General features: G+C 36.4%; 1 protein-coding gene across 1 annotated transcript in view; it reads left to right on the top strand.

The window, feature by feature from the left end:
* LOC102819479 (A disintegrin and metalloproteinase with thrombospondin motifs 6-like) overlaps window positions 1-22,910 on the top strand; it is a 530,326-nt gene that overhangs the window by 244,468 nt on the left and 262,948 nt on the right. Inside the window, exon 10 of the mRNA XM_006875298.1 lies at window positions 10,913-11,054. Within this exon, the coding sequence (XP_006875360.1) occupies window positions 10,913-11,054 (142 nt within the window). The remainder of the gene's footprint in view (window positions 1-10,912; window positions 11,055-22,910) is intronic.

Here is a 22,910-nt window from a genome sequence, read left to right as displayed (position 1 = left end):
ATAATTTATATATGAGGGGGTTTCAGAAAGTTCATGGAATAATAGAAATAAAAGATAATGGGATTTTCTCATGAACTTTATAAAGCCCCATCATAATGTGAAGATTTATAATTACATTTTTTAAAGCCCCAAATAAGAGACTAAATTTAAAGTACCAACACACTGCTTTACTCAATCGTGGGAGAAAGATGAGGCTTTCTGCTCTGGTAAAGATTTACAGCCTCGGAAACCCTGTACAGGGTCGCTATGAGTTGGAACCGACTCCACGGCACATAACAACCACCACCAATAATAAAGTTGAAGGAATGAGAAATTCAGAAGGGGGGCATCCAAAGAGCCATGACCTATCAATTTTTATTATTACTACTAGAGAATTATGACTTCGTATTTTCCTAGCACCAACATTAAGTGAAGTGCTGTACAGGCAGGTCACAGAGAAAATTTTTTGACATCTTTTGGTAGTCAAAACACAATGTACTAGTGATATCATTTTTCAAGATGGTTTTAATGAGATTCATGTTATGTAAATTTTAAACATTGTTGAAGATCTGCCTTCTCTTAAAATCAAGCCGGATCTGGAATTTCTTCCTTGACTTGGCTCATGTTTTTATTATGAATTTTAGTGTCTATCACCAAAAAGATAAACTATATCGCATGCTCAGGATGCCAGTGCATTTTTGAAGTCTATCCATCTCTTATGTAGTTTTTGTATCATTTTCTTTTTTCTATACTTTTCTTGTCCCATAGGCTATTGTACAATCCATTTTCTAGGATCTTCTCTGAATACTACATACAAGGACCAATTCTGATCTTCTGCCAGACTTTGCATAGTTGAAACCATATTAGGCTATTCAAACACTCCAAATGGGAATCCCTAAATTGCCAGTAAAATACAGAGAAATCACCACTGGTTTGGTTAAAGATATAAAATTATTACTAGTTTCAATAAAGTGTTCCACTGAATTAGAAGAATTAATCCAAACAGCATTGTTTACATCTTATTGCCTCTTAGCATTTGTACTCATAATCACGATTAGTGTTGATGGAGTTCTAATGAGCTTTTTTATCCTATATTTTATTAAAAATATTTCTGTCATGCATCCTTGTGGGAATGTTCACAAAGTCAAAACCATTAGTAAGTAAACTTTAGATGTGAAAGAGAATGGGTTGAGACTTGGGGGTAAATTATTTCCCCCACAAATCCTTTAGTAATAAACTAAACAACTCTGATTATAATCTGACCCAGCAATAAAGATTTTTTTAAACACAAGGCCCTTTAAAATAGGTCAGTTCACTGGAGCACAAAGACATAATAGTAACTTTCTTGAGTTTCTTTGTTCCTTTTTATTATTGTGGAGGACTTAATTGCTTTAACAGCTCTGCATGATATTTTTAAAAATCCAGTGATATTTTGATCAGGGATTGAGGTTACATTTATGTTTTATAGTTGGCTCAAAAAGGCTCATAACATTTTATTTCAGTTTCTCTTCTCAAGAAAAAGAAATCTTGAAAGATGAATTGTTTAGGAACTGCAGCCCAGCCAACAAAATGCATACGTTTCTCTACTTTATAAGGACTTTGGACTGGATAGGCCAAAGATGATGGTGGATTTTAACAATGAGTTTTCTATGATTTATAGAGATTCACTATTCACTATGTTTGACTGCAAAGCATTCCATGGCCTTTAGATGCCAATAGAGTAAAAAGTCTCATGTCATTCTGAAGCACTAGGTACTACTGATCGCTCAGGAGATGGTGTTTACCAACTCCCAATATTTTTTTTCAGATTTCTTAAACTCGGTGATTCAATAAGTGGTTCATGAATCGCCCAGAAGCCGTCCTGATTAAATAATAAAGAACCTATTTCCGTTAAAATGGACGTGTTATGCCAGCTTCTGATGTTTTCCGACGACGGCTTTGCAGGTAGTGTCCTTCCTATCTGCCTGCGGGACTTATTTATCTATTGATTTATTCAGAAAATAGAGAAAGATGAATCTGGTATTATGGCTCACCTCAGCGATGGCTATGGGCTAATGTACCAGGCAGTGGAAGGAAGCCAGAAGTAATTTAGGCCCGTTTTCCTTACGTTTTCTACCACTTAGAGATAGGGCAGAGTAATTTCGTACCGTTTTCAACAATTCTGGGGGCTCTGTGAATCAACTCTTGCTTTGTTTAAATTAAAGCCTGTTAAATTGTTTGAAATGCCGGAGATCCATGAGAAAGTTTCCTGTAGTTCCAAATTATATACAGACTAGCCGTTTTCACAGCAAGTGTGGAAGGTGAAAACATTAAGAGGCAATTTTTTGGTTGAAGGTGAACTAGGAAAAGTGAGAGTAGAACTACAAGAGAAGTGAAATAAGATGACTAAGGCACTTATTTCAAGACACTCAACATTTCCTCTCCAGCTATTACTTTCAAAGGTTGATGCCAGTGTTTAATACCGGAAATGATCTCTATTGGTGGGACCTTTTTTTTATCTGGAACTCAAAGAAAGAATTTGGCAAATAGGTTTCTTTTCCTTCCACTTGTCTGATATGTCTTTTGGGGACTTCACTCTAACCATAAATATCTCTGATAAGCCATAATTACATATCAAAAAAAAAAAAAGAAGACGACAACTAAGTAAAACACTGTTAGTATAGTAATTGTATCTTGGAACCTTCAAGTTCATCTGCATTTAGGTACCTCAGTTACATAGAGGGCAGCAGAGATAGATCTAATTTGGAATAACTCATTTGTTAGTTTCATGATGATTAATAGAACAATATTAGAAAATAGTAGGTAAGGAACTTGATGGTACTAAGCCTGATTGATTTTTGTTTAATTTAGGTAGAATATGAGTCCTGGTAGTGTAGTGGTTACGAATCGGGCTGCGAACCTCAGGGTCAGCAGTTCGACACTACCAGCTGTTCCGCGGAAGAAAGATGAAGCATTCTGCTCCCGTAAAGATTTACAGCCTCGGAAACCCTGTACAGGGTCTCTATGAGTCGGAACCGACTCCACGGCACATAACAACAACAACAACATGGCATTGTAGGATTGGTACTAGACTGCTAACTAATCAGTTGGTGGTTAAAACTCACCAGCTGCTCCTCAGAAACCCTATACAGGGTTACAATGAGTAGAACTGACTAGATGGCACTTAACAATAACAACAACACAACAACTTTGAGGGAAAAAGAATAGAAGATGTCATTAATGTTAATTTGTTGTTGTTAAGAGACTATTACGATATGGGCTGGGTTACTTAGAATGATTTATTTTTTAGGTTGACCCACTGTATTATAGACTGAAAGTCTATGTTTAAAGTCTAATTATTTTAGTAAAAATAAACACAGGGGAACACTTTGGTTGGTTGATGATGCATGAGGGGATTGTAACCATGGCAGTGAAATGATAAACGATAGGATGAATGTAAAACTAATGTTCTTCCATGTAAACTATCACATTATTCACAATAAAACATTAAAAAAAATAGAAAATCACAATTAAAAGTATGTTTTCATGTGTTCTGCAAAGAAAGCCAACAGCACATATTTTATGTTTGTTGTTGTGGCTGTGTGCTCGCAAGTCGATTCCTCCTCATAGTGACCCTGTATAGGGTTTCTGAGGCTAGAAATCTTTACCAGAGTAGAAAGTCTCATCTTTCTCCCACTGAGTGTCTGGTGGATTCAAACTGTTGACTTTATGGTTAGAAGCCCAATGCATAACCCATCACACCATCAGGTCTCCTACATTTTCCATGTTGTTGTTAAGTGCCATTGAGTTAGTTCCAAGGTATAGGGTTTCTGAGGAGCAGCTGGTGGGTTTGAACTGCTAACTCTATGGCTTGAAGTCCAGTGCTGATCTTTGAGTGCTACACCAGGAGTCCGTATATTTTACGTGTTGTTGCTGTTACATGCCATTGAAAGGAGTCTGTAAATTCTGCTTGAAGACTGAATTCTGGCTCATATTCATTTTTCCAAGTCTTATTTTTGGACTATGTAAACAAAAACTCTATATTAGAAGCTGTTGCGGTTGTTGTTAAGTGCCATTGAGTCTTTATCGACTCATCGTGATCCTATGTAGGATTTCTGAGGAGTGGCTGGTGTGTTTGAACTGTCAATCTTGTGGTTAGTAGTACGATGCTTACCCTACAGCACCACACCAGGACATAAAATATGAGTTTCACATCAATCTGGAGATATTTGTGGAAATGTAAATATATTTTAATTTACTAAGAATTTCATCAGCAAGGCAAGAGAACATTCTTAATCTAGTATGTATTTTATACTTGGTCCTGAATGCATATATAGAAATAGTCTATGAATTGGATAATTTATCCATAATACTATAAATATTAACTTGGTTTTGGGTTTAATTCATGAGATATATGAAGTTAGGGAGTCCTGGTGTGAGGCTGTAGGATAAGCACTGGACTGCTAACCAAAGACAGGTTCAAACCGACCAGCCACTCCTTGGAAATCCCTTACAGGGTTACTATGAGTCAAAACTGACTCAATGACACTTAACAACAAGGGAACTAATAAATAATCAAGGTGCTCTGGTAGACAGGAGTTAATGTGCTTGACTGCTAACCAAAAAATTGGTGGTTCAACTCCACCAACTGCTTCATGGTAGAAAGATGTGGCAGTCTTCTTCTGTAAACATTACAGTTTTGGGAATCCAATGAGGCAGTTTTACTCTGTCTTCTACTCACCATGAGTAAAAATCAACTGATGACAGTGGATTAGAGAAATCATAGTTCCACTTTTTTACAGAGACAGTGTTGTTCCGGACAAGTATATCTTTGCTTAATAATAGCAGGTTATAAAAGCATCTCATGAAAGAAAACTATTAGCAGTCTTCTTCATTTTATTTATTAATGAATGATGCCCATTTTTTTTCTGAGTGGAAGAATTTGCATATGACAACCAAGACATAGATCATATATGTTTAAAAGTATGATATGATAAGAAAATAGATAATAGTAGCACAAATAACATTAAGACCAGCACCCTGAGAATTGCATAGTTGTATCTTCACTAGATAGAACCCCAGATTAAACAAAAACTTTCCATAACTTCCATTTTCTCAAAAAGAGGCATTTTACAGAAATGAGTCATCTAAGCTTTTAAATGTAAAACATTTACACATTTGCTTTAGCAGACATGTACAAAAATGGTCATTTAAAAATAATTAATAATTGTCAGAATTTGGAAACAGCTCAAATATTCAATAATAGATAAGTATTTGTAGCATTAGAGAAAAAGAGGAAGACCCCCAACGAGATGGATTGGCCAGGTGGCATCATTGATGGCGTCAAGTGTGGCAGCGGTAGTGAGGTTGGCCCAGGATCGGACATTGTTTCGTTCTGCTGTGCATGGGGTCGCTATGAGTTGGTTCCCACTCGATGGCACCTGACAACAACATTTGTAGCATTGTCTTTACATTATTCTGTTGTTTTTATTGAGACTATAGTCAGCAAAATTACTCCAATCCAACTCTTCCTGGGTATACAATGCAGTGACTTGACTATATTCTTTTTGTTGTGCGTTGCTCCTTCCTCATTAACATAAATTCATTGTGCCCTTAGGTTGCTCTTTAATCTTTCAAGTTGCTGTTGTCACTTTGATCCTATATTTTTGTTGTTGTTAAGTGCTGTCGAGTTGGTTCTGACTCATAGTGACCTTGTATATGTAGGTTTTCCGAGGCTGTACATCTTTGTAGGAGCAATAGTTCTTAAAAGAGCATAAGGCTCAAAGCAGACAGTTTTTGAATAGTTCAGTTAACCTATTTGATTTTAAGAAGACTTCAGAGGATATTTTTGGTTAAAGGTTTGAAGATGATCTCAGGGCAGTCATTTCAGGTGTTTGTCCAGCCTCCATGGCTCCAGAAAGTCTGAATTTGAAATTTAGTTCCGCAGTTTTCTCTTTTTGATCTGAATTCTTCTACACAATCTTTGATTAAAATGTTCAGTGATAGTAGCAGGTCTCAGGGCAATTATTTATGAAGACAACTAGTGATACATTCCTTATCTTCCTTCTGTTACTGGCTCTCCTTTAACCTCTGTTGCTTCAGTAAAGACATGAGTTGACCTGCTTTGAATGATTGGTTGCAAGTTTTTAAGCCCTAGGCACTATACCATAGATTGGAGGTAGACCAGAAGCACTAAATATGCTATTAGGCCAGTTAACGGAGATGTCCAATGAAAATATGATCTCAATTTTCCAAACCAAAGAACTAAATCCTGTGAAGTTTTTGTTTGTATATAAGCAGCTTCAGCAGTTATTCTTTTGCTGTGTGTAATGGTGGTAAATATATCTATCACACAACGTTTGCTGATTCAACTTTTTATAGGTATATATTTATTGGCAGCAATTTTAATAATTGACTGTGAAAACCTACCCTTAATCAATGCGGTATTTCCAGCAACATTAACCTCCATTCCCTACCATCCATGGTAACCACTGATTAACTTTGATCTCTATACATTTGCTTTATCTTATCTTTTTATATTGTTATTGTTAAGTGCCATTGAGTTGGTTCCAACCCATAGCGACCATTGTATAGGGTTTCCTAGGAGCAGCTGATAAGCTTGAACCACCGACCTTTCAGTTCAAACCAACTTCAGTCCAGCGCATTAACCCACAGTGCCACACCAGGAACTTTTATCCTTTTGTGATGGACATATTTCACTCAGCATAATGTTTTTAAGCTTCATCAATATCGTAGCATGTAACATGACTTCATTTCTCTTATGGCGTGTCTAGTAGTCATTTGCATGCATGTACCACATTTTGTTTATCCATTGATCTGTTGATGGGCATTTAGGTTGTTTCCACTTTTTGGCGATTTGAATGCTGTTGTTGTTAAGTACCGTGAGTCGGTTCCGACCCATAGCAACCCTGTATAGGGTTTTCGAGGCTGTAAATCTTTACAGGAGCAGAAAGCCTCATCATTCTCCCTTGGAACCACTGATAATTTCGAACCGCTGACCTTGAGGTTAGCAGCTCAACTCGTAACCACTACACTACCAGAGCTCCTTTGGCTATTTGAATAATCCTGCATTAAACATTGTTGTACAAGTCTCTGTTTGAGTCTTTGCCTTAAGTTTTGATGGCTTATTGTACCATATGATAATTCTGTTTTTAGCTTAGTTATTTTTTTGAGTAACCATGTGGCATAGAATATTAAAGAACAGTAAAATTGAACAGGCTACAGCTACACATATCAACATGGGTGAATCTCACATACATAATATTGAATGAAAGAATAAAATCACAAAAGAAAATCTACAGTATGGCTCTTTTTAGATAGAGTCTCAAACAGGCAGAGAAATAGAAGGTAGGTAAATTTGTTAAGAAAAGCAAAGACTTTATTATTATCATTATAGTTAAATCTGGGGAGGAGATAAGGGCTGTGATTGGGGTTGGGCACTTTGGAATTTTCTTTAAAAAAAAAAAATAAAAGAAAAATCACTTCAGGATTAAATATATAGCCATGTTCTATACCAGGAGGTATATATAAGGAACTCTGGTAGTGTAGTGGTTACGGGTCAGACTGCTAACCTCAAGGTCAGCAGTTTGAAACTACCAGCTGTTCCATGGGAAAAAGATGAGGTTTTCTGCTCCCATAAAGATTTACAGCCTGGGAAACCCTATGCACTATTGCTATGAGTCAGAACCACTCCATGGTGCATAATCACCACCATACCTCCTGTGGACTCCTGGTGTGGCACTGTAGGATAAGCATTGGACTTTTTACAATAAGGTTGGTAGTTCAAACTCACTAACCACTCCTTGGAAACCTTATACAGTGTTGCTGTGATTTGGAACTGACTTGACGGCACTTAACAGCAATAACAATATACCTCCTGTACCTGTATCTATAATGTTTTATGATATCCATTGATGTCTCAGAGGTATGAAAAATCGAAAGGTTTACAGTTCAAACAGACCAGCCACTCTATGGGAGGAAAATGAGGCTCTCTGCTCCCATGAGGATAGATAGTCTCGGAAACACTAAGGAGGAGTTATACTCTGTCCTACGAGTTGCTATGAATAGGAATCAACTTGATGACTGTGGGTTTGGTTTAGACGTTTGGCTGCTAACCACAGCCCATCTCTGCATGAAAAAATGGGACTGTCTGCTCCTGTGAAGCTTTAAAGTCTCCGAAAACCTATATAGAGTCATTATGAGTCAGAATTGACTTAGTGTCAGTGGGTTTGGTTTTGTTTTGGAACTATTTCCTGAAGAATTCTGAGCTCTTTGCTTAACACTACATCAAAATGGCAGTTTGCCATCCTTGAGGGAGTTGAATTGTGTTACTTTTAAATGTTCATTGAGTTTTGAGAACAAAAAGATTGAAGTTGAAAGATCTAGGTGGAAGGGGGATGGGGTAAGGTTTCCCAAGGAATTCTCAGTCCTTGCTACCCTTGAAGAGTGGACAGGTGCATTGTAGTGATGGGGGAAAAAAAAATCCTTGGTGCAGCTTTCCTGGGTTTTTTCTCAGCAGTGCTGTCATTCACTGATCACAGAGCCATGCTCTAACATGTTCTGTTTAGAATAAACCATAAACCAGTACATGTATGAACTGGAACCCTAGTAGCAATATTTCTGGATTTACCCTTATATATATCCAAATCCATTTTAAAAGGCTCTCTTTAATGTGATGGTCCTAAATACATGTTCATTTCTTAAAGAGCTGTTAGTTGCTTTATTTTATTTTATTTTATTTTATTTCATATGGTGTTTTATTCCATCATAAAATTACACTGGAAAAAGAGGAAACAAATGTTTAGATACTTAATTGTTGTTGTTGTTGTTATTAAGTGCTGTAAATGCTTAATTAGACCACATTAATCAAAGTGATAGGTACTTTTGCAGACGTGGGTAGAAAACATGCTTTGGGGATAAGCTCACTGAGAAGCATTTTGGTCATGGGTATCCACAATTCATTGCATGGTGTTCTAGGTTATTTGAAGACCCTTGCAAATTGTCATCTGATTTGGTATTTTAAAAGACTATGGACCATTAATATTTTGAAACAGTAACTTTGGATGATGTCATTGTTCTTGCTTCCTCATAAGTTAAGCCGATTTTCAGTTTGGAAAGAATTTATTACTTAGATTATCTACTCTTCTTTAGAGACCAAGTAGTACTCCCTCCAATTTTCTAGGTTAATTTTACATAATCCTAAACATAATTAAATGAAATGATTTTTTAGTAGATTCTGAGCTGATGCGATTTAGATGAGCTTATTCTGTCATAGTACTGGTAAATATTTTCATCTAGAGGACCTTTAACTTAGACTTCCTCAGTACATCATTTTTAACTTTTTAAAATTAATTTATAGTCATACTTGGCATGTTATTTTATTTTATTGCATACTTAAATTTTTTGATAAAGACATTGATGTTCATTTTAAATAGACTATGAAACTAATATTTTAGAAGGAAATTGGTGAATTAAAATATCAATTAAGTACAATAAGCAGTTAATAAAATGTTTTATCATGAAGACTAAAAAGCTGGGAAAAAAAGTATTTTTTTCCTCTGTTAGTTAGAATCCTTTATCAGCAACAAATAATATGATTGTAATAGCCAATAGTAAACTAAATCTATAGTAATATTATATTTAATATTCCATCCAAATTTTTTTGCTAATTAGACAATTAATTAAGAGGTATATAAGTGAAAAGAAAGAGGTATAAAGAAGCCAGTATTCTAACACTTGGGTCTTTGAATCTATCGCCTAGAAATAGTCTGGTTCAATTTTTAAAAGACATTAATTTGTTGCTATGCTTTAGATTTTTATGTAGAAAATTAACCTTTACATTGTAAGAATATAAAATTTTAAATGAATTTGAAAGTCAGTGTTGTACTTTGAATTTTGGTCTTTCTTATTATCTATAAATGAAAATTTATACTGTTCTAAATAATAGTTGAGGAACTTCTACTTGTGAAATTATTTTCCTTTGGCAATGTGGATGGAAAAGATTTGGGAAAAAAAATGCAAGTGCTGGCACAATTGACAGGAATGTTGGAAAAAATTTTTAAATGTTGGCATAGGAATTCTTTAAAAACTCTAACTTACTCACATGTGAAATGAAAGTAAAAAAGCATCTGTCCTATTTTATGCACACTGACTAAATAAAATTGAACAATTATATTTAGCAAAGTATAAAGCTCTTTAAATAAGGTACTCTGTCCAGATCTTGGCGATCTTTATGTTATTTGTTCCATTGAATTAAAATATTATGTTTGAGTACCGGCATACTTTGTAAAGCAGAAATTATAGGGAGAGCATTCTCTTTCCAACTCTGATGACCATGGATGAAATATGAAATGTTTGAGAGACTAAACACTTCTAATATACTTGAGAGGAGAACTTTGGATCTTAGCATCATCTGTCATTCAGCCCATTTATTATTGATTTATTTCAAGAATGTATGGGCATGTCTTACCACAGCACCTATTTCTTTGCCCAAGGTGGAAGTATATAGATTAGATTTTTAAGGATTGCAACCACAATTAAAAAAAAATAATTTTCCACATTCATGTTTTTAATTCTACTTCCAGATGTGGTTACATTTTCAGTGAAAACAAACAAGAAGCCTGGAGAATAGAAAATTCTGTTTTGATTACTTTAGAAATTAGTTTAAGTCAACACTTGAAAGGCCAACATGACATTTTCAGATTGTTGTCTAAGTTGTTTTTATTGTGTCTTGGTGCTGGAAAAAAAAACTACTTGGAGCTCCTATTCAGGCTTCAGCAAAACCATTCTATTTTGCCATGTAGTTAATTATTGGTAGAATGTATTGTTTTTCATGCATCAAGTAATTAAAGCAAAGAACTCAACACATGGTTTCATAATTGTGATTGAAAGTCCATAGAGTACCTAATTTCCTTTGATCCTTTATGTTGAACAGTTCAGGCCGTGGTACTTGCCTTGATAATGAGCCTCCCAAGCGTGACTTTCTTTATCCAGCTGTGGCCCCAGGTCAGGTGTACGATGCTGATGAACAATGTCGTTTCCAGTACGGAGCAACATCCCGCCAATGTAAATATGGGGTAAGAAGTCTTAATCTTTATGTTTAGCCATTTATATGTATTCTTTCATGACACAAATGTTAAGATGTGTTATTTTATGACAGAACAGTTAAGATGGGATTTTGATGAACATAGTTTTTACCTTTAGTAGCATCAGTAATGTGAATATGGCTTTTGACGTTGCTCTTTTTCCTGTATTATTTGTATAACACTTATTTCTAAATGTTTGGATAATCCTGAGTTGGGCAAGTTGAACATTTCTTCTGAATTCATGTAGGCAGAATTTTAATAATTTCTAATGTATTTATTCATTAAAGTCTTGGACTTATGATGTCAACTTTGTTTTTTCTTTTGAAATATTATGATTTTGAAATCTTTCCCCTTCCTCCTTTTCTGGCACTATGATAATTGGGTTAAAGGGTATTTTTTCACTGGCTAGGAGCCTTTACTTTAATTCATACTTGCTAGTACTGAGTCATTTCAAGTTGCTTCATCCACTGCCCACATTCCAACACAACAATTTAGTGAGGACAAGATGACATTAACCCAAATAGTGAAACAAGAAAAATTACTACTAAAAAAAAAAAAGTAAGCATTATAAGTGACTCATTATGTCTGCCTATAAAAATCATAGTGTCAATAGCAGAAAGTGTGTAGAAATATCTAGATGCTTCATAGAAAAACTTGTGTTTAGTATGTTGTTGTTGTTAAGTGCTATCGAGCCAGTTTTGTCTCACAGCAATCCTGCATAGGGTTTCTGAGGAGTGGCTGGTGGGTTTGCACTGTTGGCCTTGTGGTTAGCAGTAAAGTGCTTATGCTACAGCAAAACACCAGTAGGAACATAATATGTAGAATGAAAAAATGAGATTTGAAAATATCAAATTGTTAATAAAGTATTCAGGTTTAAAACATAAGCTTAAAGGCCTAGTTCTTATTTCTATATAGTGCTTTAAGTTTCTTTAAAACAATAACGAGAAAAGGAACTGCTTTTTAAGGTACTCATTGTACTCTACCAATTATTCCTCTTGGATATAGTACAAAAGAAAGTGATTTTTAATGTTGTACTTTGAGTGAAAAATATATTATTATTCCTAGTATACTGTGGCAGCACATGTCATGTACAGATTTAAAGATCATTTGCAACTATTTGGTATCTAGAGTGTTGAGTAAAACTTTGGCTTTTCTTGTCTCTCAGTAGAGTATTTACTTCATATTTCTGTAGGATTCTAACCCCCCCCACCCTGATTCCTTTCCCTCAGACATAGTCAAACTTAACTCATAGTTTTTAATGGATACTTGTAGTTTGAGATTCATGATCAAATGAAATTAGGGATTTCTGTTAGATCATTATAACATTTCTTTTCTAGCAAGTGAAATAGTTAATCTACATTTGAGTGACCCTGGAAATTGGGCTTTAACTCTACCTACGCATTTTTAGAACAGATGACTTATCAGTTTTATAGGATCTATAGAGGCATTTTTTAAAATTTCTTAAATCAAAATTTGACTTTATCCTCTTATCTCTGTAAGTCTATATAGTATTCATTTCAGACAGATTAATATGAAATAAGATAAAAAAAGTAATTAAGAAGTTTTGTTTTCAATTTATGTTCTTCAGATTCTTCTTTTAGATTTTATATCGTATGTGCTATATTTATAAAAACTTCTTTTAAATTGTTGTTGTTGTTATGTGCCATCAAGTCGGTTCCGACCCATAGCGACCCTGTATAGGGTTTCCGAGGGTGTAAATCTTTACGGGAGTAGAAAGCCTCATCTTTCTCCTGTGGAGCAGCTGGTAGTTTCGAACCGCTGACCTTAAGGTTCGCAGCCCGATTCATAACCACTACGCTACCAGAGCTCCTTTTAAATAGAAGGTATAAAATAAAATGTAAAAACTTTGGAAAAGACTAGCATTTTTTCAATCCAATCCAATCCCATGTATATTACCGCAAACCTTTTTCACTTTGTTATGAAACAAAATGATGGTTTCTCTAAGCTCATATACGATATGGAAAAAAAAAAATTTTTTTTTTAATTTTAGAGATGTGATTGCTAACAAACTTCCTTGAGTCATAATGAGTTCTTTATAATAACTGCCACCTCTAAAACTTGTGCCTGAAAATGGTGTTTACACAATTGGTAGTGCCCAAATATATACCAACTTTTATCTGGTAAGTCCCTAAGATTTAAAAGAATTCTAAATAGCACTGTAGAAAGCATTTGTGGCTTTATAGTGGCATCCAGTTCCATAGTCAAGGCATGCTTCAATTGGCAGTTAAGGGGAAAACAAACAAATCCTGCTTTGGAGAACTTTGTGAGTAGAGCATGCTGAGATGAACACTAGACACATTTGTTGCGTAGGACAAGCACTCGAGCATGAAGTTGGTTTGAATTGCGAGTTTGGTGGTTTAAACCCACCATTCGTTCCTCAGAAACCCTATACAGGCACTTAACAACAACAATAACCATCTGCTTAGTATAATTTCATTATGAACAGTCTTTTAGAGGGAATTACTTGTATTTGTGAAGCGACATAAAATCATTCCTCTTTTAACTAGTAAGTCTCATGATGTCAGCGAGAATTTTAAACCATAATAGAGTGATTTATGATAACTGCAGCATTGATCAGCTTTCCCTATCTTCTGCTTTAGTCATTATGCATCATTACGGGGAGTACCAATAATTTATCTGCCACTGTTGTTAAGTTCCATCAAGTTGATTCAATTTTATCTATAGTTACTAAAAAATCTTGTCTGAATTCTTTGTGAGTAAAAAACTCCAAACCAAATCCATTGTTGTAGAGTTGATTCTGACTCATAGTACCCTATAGCATAGAAGTGCTCCTTAGGGTTTCTGAGTCTTAAATTTTTACAGAAGCAGACATATGTCTCCCTCAGAGAAGAACGACCTTGGGGTTAGTAGCCAATAACATAACCCACAACACCACCAGGGCTTTCTGTTGTGGTTGTCAGTAGGCTCCTTAACAGAGTACCGGTACGGTGCTGTGGGTGCTGTGGGCTAATGCACTGGACTGCAAAGTCGGTTTGAACCACAAGGTTGGTGCTTCAAGCTCACCAGATGCTTCTAGGAAACCCTATACAGGGTTGCAGTGAGTCCGAGCCAACTTGAAGGCACTTAACAACAACAATAACAGTAGGCTTATCCATATAAATGTTAGTCACATTTGGGGATTTCCATGAACTTTTAATTTTTAAAAAAAAAAAATTTTAATTCAGTGTAACATTTTCCACTAGAATCCACATATATAATCAATTTATGTTTTCCAGGTGTTTCTAAGTTCTAGTAAAAGTAATGAGGAGATTATAATGGCTGTAAATTCAATGAAACAGTATAGTACAATAAACAGAATAACATGGCTGTATAGCACAGTAATCTGTAACTGATTTATAGTTTCAGGTATTTACAGTGCCTTTTACAAAGATACTTCAGAGGGATTTAATAAAAATAGTGATCATCTTATAATATTTTTAAGATAAGGAAACTGAAAATATAGGCTGTGATTTGTTTGCCCCCATGGTAAGATAAGTAAGTAAATAAATGTTCTAAATCTGCTAGTATGATCATTGACTTGAGAGAAATAAAGACAACAATGGTATTATTTTTCAAGAGACAATTTTTACTTTATACCGTGTAATATTTGTTTTGAAGACTCTTGTCAAAACTCCCTGTCTTTCCCCAGTTTATTAGGGAGAGACAATCAGAACTTCCCCAAATGTATTGCCTAAAATATTTGAAATGTTCTAGGGTACAAATTGGAGTCCTAGTGTGGTGCTGTAGAGTAAGCACTGGACCACAAGGTCCATTTGAACTGCAATGGTTGGCAGTGAAAATTCACCAGCCATTTCTCGGAAACCCTATATAGGGTTGCCATCAGTTGGCACTGACTTGACAGCACTCAACAACAACAGAGTACAAATAGTACTTAAATTCTCTTGTGTATCTGAAGCCCTGAATCTTGGGTTTGAGTGGATCTATTTTTTTCTACCTTATATATAAACAGAAATGTTTAAAGGCAAGATGCAAATACAAACAGCATGCAAAACAAAATAACTGCTATTGTTATTGTTGCTGATGTTATTGTTGTTAGGTGCCATTGAGTCAGCTCTGACTCAAAGTGACCCTGTGTACAACAGAACAAAATACTGCGCCATCCTCACAAAAGTTATAATGCTTGAGTCCATTACTACTGCTACTGTGCCAATCCATTTCATTGGAGGTATTCCTCTTTTTCATTGACCCTCCACTTTACCAAACATGCTGTCCTTCTCCAGGGACTGGTCCCTACTAATAACATGTCCAAAATATGAAAGCTAAAGTCTTGCCATCGTAACTTCTAAGGAGTATTCTGGCTGTACTTTTTCCAACACAGATTTACTTGTTCTTCTAGTAGTCCATGGTACTTTTAATATTCTTCTCCAACACCATAACTCAAATGCATCGATTCTTCTATGGTCTTCCTTTGTCATTGTCCAATTTTCGCATGCATATGAGTTTATTGAATAAACTATGGGCTTGGGACAGGCATACCTTAGACCTCACACTGACATCTTTGCTCTTTAACACTTTAATGAAGTCTTGTGCAGTAGATTTGTCTAATGCTATACGTCCTTTGATTTCTTGACTGCTGTTTCCATAGTGGACTCAAGAAAAATGAAGTCTTTGACAATTTCAATCTTTTCTCCATTTATTGTGATGTTATTTATTGATCCAGTGGTAAGGATTTTTATTTTCTTTACATTAAGGTTCAATCCATACTGAAGGCTGTAGTCTTTGATCTTCATTATTAAGTATTTTAAGTCCTCTTCGCATTCACAAAGCAAGGTTGTATAATCTGCATATCACAGGTTGCTGATGAGTCTTCCTCCAATCCTAATTTCATGTTGTTCTTCTTCATATAACCCAGTTTCTCAGATTATTTGCTCAGCATACAGATTGAATAAGTATGGTGTAAGGAAACAACTCTGGCATATACCTTTCCTGATTTTAAACCACCCAGTGTTCCTTGTTCTATTTGAACAATTGTCTCTTTGTCTTTGTACAGTTTTGTTTTTTTTTTTCCCCCTGAGCATAATTAAGTGCTCTGGAATGCTGATTCTTCACAATGTTATCCATAATTTGTTGTTGTCCACATAATCTGGTAGCATAGTGGTTACGAGGTGGAATGCTAATCTCACTGTCAGCAGTTTGAAGTTACCAGTTTCTCCGCAGGAGAAAGATGAAGTTTTTTTTGTTTCCATAGGTTACAGCCTCAGAAACTCTATACAGGGTTGCTATGACTCAGAACGAACTCTACTGCACATAACAATCCACCAATCACACAGTCTAAAGTCTTTGTATAGTCAATAAAGCACCAGTAAACATCTTTCTGAATTTCTCTGCTTTAAGTCAAGATCCATTTGTCGTCGGCAATGATGTCCCTCCTTCCTCTTCTGATCTGGCTTGGATTTCTGGCAGTTCCCTGTTGATGTACTGCTGCAGTTGTGTTTTAATTATAATCAGAAAAATTTTATTTGCATGTGATATTGATGATACTGTTCTATTATTTCCACACTCTCTTGAGTCTACCTTTCTCTGTAATGGGTACAAATATGAACCTCTTCCAACCAATTGGCCAAGTACCTTACCTCCAATGCTTATGGTTAACATGCTTGGAGGCTGACTGAAAGCTTATTAGTTCAAGTACTGCCAGAAGTGCTAAAAGCAGCCATTGCAAGTCCTATGGAATACAGCTCTACTGTGACACACATGCTCGATTTTTCTCCGTAACACTGATTAGTTTCTAACTTTTACTTAATTATTTTGAATAAGGAGAATCGTAGAAGAATTGATGCCTTTGAGTTGTGGTGTTGGAGGAGAATACTGAAAGTGCCATGGACTGCCAAAAGAACCAATAGATCTGTTTTGGAAGAATGCTCCTTGGAGGCCAGGATGGCTAAGCTTCGTCTCTCCTACTTTGGACATATTGTCCGGAGGAAACAATCGCTGGAGAAGGATGTCATGCTGGGTAGGGTGGAGGGTCAGAGAAAAAGAGGAAGACCCCCAATGAGATGGATCGGCCAGGTGGCATCATTGATGGACTCAAGTGTGGCAGCGGTAGTGAGGTTGGCCCAGGCTCGGACATTGTTTCGTTCTGCTGTGCATGGGGTCGCTATGAGTCGGTTCCGACTCGATGGCACCTGACAACAACAACAATCATCTTCCTTATACACTAGTATGTATTTTCTATACAGGCAGAATGGTTTTTTTCTTTTTTCTGTTTCATTCACTGTTGAATCCCCATTACCTAGAACAGTGTTTGTATCTTGGCACTTGTTTAATGAATATTTGTTTACTGAATGAACTGACAATTGCAATGCATATGTAAGCTCTATGAGGGCAGGAGTTTTACCCAAGTTATTAATGGTTATTTATATAGTGAATAAGCAGCTCTGGTAGCATAGTAGTTATGAATCGGGCTGCTAAGCTCAGGGTCAGCAGTTTGGAACTACCCCTGGGAGAAAGATGAGGCTTTCTACTCCCATAAAGATGTACAGCCTCGGAAACCCTGTACAGGGTCGCTATGAGTCGGAACCGACTCCACGGCACATAACAACAACAACTTATAGTAAATAGCAAATGCCTGGCTGGTAGTAGGAACTCAATAACTATTTGTTGAATGAATGAATAAGAAGAGCTATTTAGTGTAGAGATATGGAAAGAATGGTAAGGATCCTGAGGCTATTCGTATTTGAATATCTGAAAGAAGGTCATTGTTACTGAAACAATTAGAGCAAGTATCACCTAAATGAGAAAGAAAATAGGGGCCAATTCTGACAGCACCTTATAAGCCATGTTATGAATTCTAGGTTTTTATTTTAAGAGCAATGTGAAACTATTGAAAAGTTTTTTATGAAGGACAGCTTACAGTTTATTGATGCACGGGAAATCACAGAATCTCTAAGGTACAGTGTATCTTAGTAATCAAATGTATTCTGTTTGGTTACCCCAAACATGGAATCTTACTGTGTTCCTGGTGTTACTCTGTAGAATCAAAACTGGACTGTGAATCATGAGGTCGGCAGTTCAAACCCACCAGCTGCTCCTGAGAAACCCTATACAAGGTCACTATGAGTTGGAACAGACTCAGTGGCACTTAACAACAACCTCAAGCATACCCTATACTTAGTAGTAAAGCAATTCCTTGCTTTTCTAGGGGAAAGTACAGTGATTGTTTTTATATCAGAGAAGCTATATCATAACTGTGAGATGAGATGATTGGAAGTTTCATGTATAGCAGTGGACATCACAATTTTGACTTTAATAATGCAGAATCCTAGTATGTTGTGGTAGAAATATAGATGAACATATGTATTTCTTTGTCTCTTCTGAGCTTCTGGATGATCTTCATGTGACTTGGCATTATCTCATTTCTCTATTGCCTAGCTGGCATGTGAACCTCAGCCTCCATGATCCTGAGACCAGAAAATAAAAAGAAAATAAGATGTAGCTTTGGAAGCTCTACAACTTCTAATTAATTTTGAGATTGTGTGTATGTGTGGAGTTTTATTATTGTGAAGAAGGCTGTAGTTTACTCACAGATCATCAAACTTTTGAGTGTTTCCTGTGTACTTCAATTAAGTAATTAATGACAGATAATCTAAAATTGTTGTTGTCAGGTGCCATCGAGTCGGAACCGACTCATAGCGACCCCATGCACAGCAGAACGAAACAATGTCCGATCCTGGGCCAACCTCACTACCGCTGCCACACTTGAGTCACCAATGATGCCACCTGGCCAATCCATCTCGTTGGGGGTCTTCCTCTTTTTCTCTGACCCTCCACCCTAACCAGCATGACATCCTTCTCCAGCGATTGTTTCCTCCGGACAATATGTCCAAAGTATGAGAGACGAAGCTTAGCCATCCTGGCCTCCAAGGAGCACTCTGGCTGCACTTCTTCCAAAACAGATCTATTGGTTCTTTTGGCAGTCCATGGCACTTTCAGTATTCTCCTCCAACACCACAACTCAAAGGCATCAATTCTTCTACGATCCTCCTTATTCACTGTCCAGCTTTCGCATCCATATGAAGCTATTGAAAACACAATGGCCTGGGTCAGGCGCACCCTAGTCCTCAAGCTGACATCTCTGCTCTTCAACACTTTAACAAGTTCCTGTGCAGCAGATTTGCCCAGTGCAATACGTCGTCTGATCTCTTGACTGTTACTTCCGTGAGTGTTGATAGTTGATCCAAGAAGAATGAAGTCCTTGACAACTTCAATCTTTTCTTCATTGATAAGAATGTTGTTTATTGGTCCAGTGGTGAGGATTTTTGTTTTCTTGACATTGAGATGTAATCCATATCGAAGGCTGTGCTCTTTAATCTTCATAAGTAAATGTTTCAAGTCCTCTTCACTTTCAGCAAGCAAGGTTGTATCATCTGCATATCGCAGGTTGTTAATGAGTCTTCCTCCAATCCTGATGCCACGTTTTTCTTCATAGAACCCAGCCTCTCGTATTATTTGCTCAGCATACAGGTTGAATAACTAATCTAGAATTAGTTAAGTATAAATAATTTTGGAGTCTAAATATACTTTGTATTTAGCAGGCAGATAAGACATTAATTTAACATTAATTTTTTTCTTAAACTCCAAGTAAAAAATCATAGGTATCTTTTGTATCCTTAAAAATCAATAGTTTTCACACTGGGTTTGCAATTTAGGATTTAAAAAGAAATGAAAAAAAAGTTATTCTTTAAACTTTTCAAATTGGTGATTAGTTATGTAACCCAAATTTCTAGATTAGAGTTTTTTGTCTCATTTTGCCTTTCCAGAAGCTCTTCCACTTAAATTACCCACATAACAGGATTAAACTATTTGAGGCTGAAAGAAGGGTACATTATCCTCTCTCTCTGGATGGCTACTAAACACCTGGTGCCAGGCCACAGGGTCACCATATGTTGGTTTTCAATTTTCCTTTTGTGTGATAAAATGATAAGTAACCTTTCTAATCATTGGTGCTCCTTCTTGACCTCTCTGGGCCACTGGGATCCTTTATTGCAAACAGCTGTTGAGAGATGTTACTGATAGGATAATGAGGACAAAGAGAATGTCTCATCTCCAGTATAAAGGGTCCAAGATGGCACAGGGTTTAGGGTTTCCCAAGGGCAGGAAATTTGTGCATGTCTCTTTTATGGTCATTACAGTTGTTAAAAAATCAAACAACAAAATACTCATCTAGTAATAAAGACACCATTAGCTCTTCACATATTGATTTACCTTCTTACTGATATAATACTGTGTACACAGCTAATACTAATTTTTCCATATTCATTGAATGACTTCCCTTTTTAAAGTCTCCTTTGTAATTACTTAAAAAGAATGGAAAGATTGGAAAAGATTATTCTCATTTCTTTTGTTCGGCTGAAAAGGGTCTTTGACCATAAGATTATCAGTTATTTTATTGTGATTCTATGAGCCCTAGTTCATTTTCCACTCCTCAGAAACCCTATACAGGGTCTCTATGAGTTGGCACCAACTTGATGGCACTTAACAACAACAACAGTTGTTTTTATCATCATTTTCTGCATATCAGGTATCTTTGTGATCTAATAATTCTATAATAGAAATACCACAAGTGAATGATTTTAGCAGATAGAAATTTATTTTCTTACAATTTAGGAGGCTTGAGATTTGAATTCTGGATACAGACCCTAAGGGAAGCTTACTTTCTCTGTCAGCTGTGAAGAAAGGTCCTTGTCTCTTCTGAACTTTTGGGTGATATCCTTGTGAATTGGCATTATCTCATTTCCTCTCTGCTTCCTACCTTGCATGTGAACATTAGCCTCCATGCTCTTGAGATCAGAAGACCTAGATGGTGCCCAATTACCGCTAACCACTATCTGGTGTCCTGCTGTGGCAATGTAGGTTAATGTGCTGTACAACAAAGTCAGTTTGAACTACAAGGTTGGTGGTTTAGGCTCACCAGTCCTCTTTGGAAACCCTATACAGGGTCACTATGGGTCAGAACCAACTTGACAGCACTTAGGAACAACAACAACTACCTGAAAGGGATTCACGTTAGAAGGTCCTGGATAGCATGGGAGATAACGTGGAACAAAATTAAAAATCGTAAAAGAGATCAGACTTACTGGTCTGATAGAGAGTGATGGAATCCCCAAAGCAATGGTGCTTAGAAACCCTTCCTTCCTGGAACTGAGGCCACCCTAAATGACTCAATGTTGAGCCAAATGATGTTGGTGTTGTTAGCCAGTTCTGATTGATAGCTACCCTATTCACAAAGCACAGTCCTGTGCCAGCCTCACAATTGCTATTATGCTTGAGCCCATTGATGCTGCTACTGTACTAATCTATCAAGTTTGGGGTCTTCCTCTTTTTTTCTAACCCTCCACTTTACCAAGCATGATGTCCTTCTCCAAGAACTGGCCCCACCTGATAACATATTTGAAGTATGAGAGACAGAATCTGGCCATCCTGGCTTCTAAGGAGCATTCTGGCTGTACTTCTTCAAACACAGATTTATTTGTTTTTCTGGCAGTCCATGGTACTTTAAAAATTCTTCTCCAACATCAAAACTCAAATACATTAATACTTCTATGTTCTTCCTTATTCACTGCCCAATTTTCACAAGCATATGAGGTTATTGAAAATACCAGGACTTGCGTCAGGTGTGCCTTAGTCCTCAAACTGACATCTTTCCTCTTGACCACTTTAAAGAGTCTTGTGAAGTATATTTGCTTAATGCAAATACATTGTTTGATTTCTTGACTGCTGCATCCTTTAGTGTTGATAGTGGATTCAAGCAAAATGAAGTCTTTGATAACTTCAATTTTTTCTTCATTTATCATGATGTTATTTATTGGTCTAGTGGCAAGGATATTTTTTTCTAATTCAAATTTTATTTTCTTTGACAGTAATCTTAAATATCTTCTATTCATTTCCTTTCCCTCCCCTCATTTCTTTATTCTTGTTTTTTGAAGTGCACATGTGTGCTTTAAAAAATATATTTTTTAAACTTTTTATTCCAAACTGAGTGTAAGTTTTTAGACAAGATAATCAGCATTACATTCAACAAACCATATACTTTGTTCATTTTATGATTACATGATTAAAATCATGATTGCAATGGTTACAATCCCCTTCCTGCAACAACAGTTACCCTGCTTCCTTCCGGTGACTCCCTGTTTATATCTTATATTGCACAAATGAACAAAGCAAAAATATTTGATGTACCCATACAAAACAATATATATATATTAATTTAAAAGTCTAACGGGCACATTTTGCAAGCCAGTCTCCTGCCCACAGGCACACAGCTTTATTCAGTCCTTGGGCCTAGAGCCTGAAGCTGCTCTATCTCTCAATGCCACTGGCTCTGACACTGTCTCTGCTATTGCCACTTTTTAGGTAGGATTTCACAGTCTACTCATGCTCTTCCTTCTTGATGATCCTGGGGTCCTTTGTTCCTTAAATGAAAGATTAACTACATCCCCTTCTAGTTACACATCTTCTACAATTACAGTTTTGACAATCACAATTAATCCTGCTAACAATTACTCACAGTTGAATCAAAAATCCTATCACCATCATTCCCTCATCTCTTTCACCAGACCCATCTGGAAAAGAAGAAAACTATTCAATGGGGATTCTGCCTTACCCACCTCATTCTGAAACTAAGCACACTCATGAAAGCTTGTAAGCCAGCCACTTCCTGCCTTTATAGCACCCCACTTTTTTGATAGCCATTGTCTGAATTGCCCATCCCTAGCCAGGATGGCCAAACTTCGTCTCTCATACTTTGGACATATTGTCAGGAGGGACCAGTCACTGGAGAAAGATATCATGTTTGGTAAGGTGGAG

The sequence above is a fragment of the Chrysochloris asiatica genome, unplaced genomic scaffold (assembly GCF_000296735.1).
Source record: "Chrysochloris asiatica unplaced genomic scaffold, ChrAsi1.0 scaffold00318, whole genome shotgun sequence".
Taxonomy (NCBI): domain Eukaryota; kingdom Metazoa; phylum Chordata; class Mammalia; order Afrosoricida; family Chrysochloridae; genus Chrysochloris; species Chrysochloris asiatica.
Note: the sequence above shows the minus strand (reverse complement) of the source record. Positions and strands in the feature narration are given on the sequence as shown.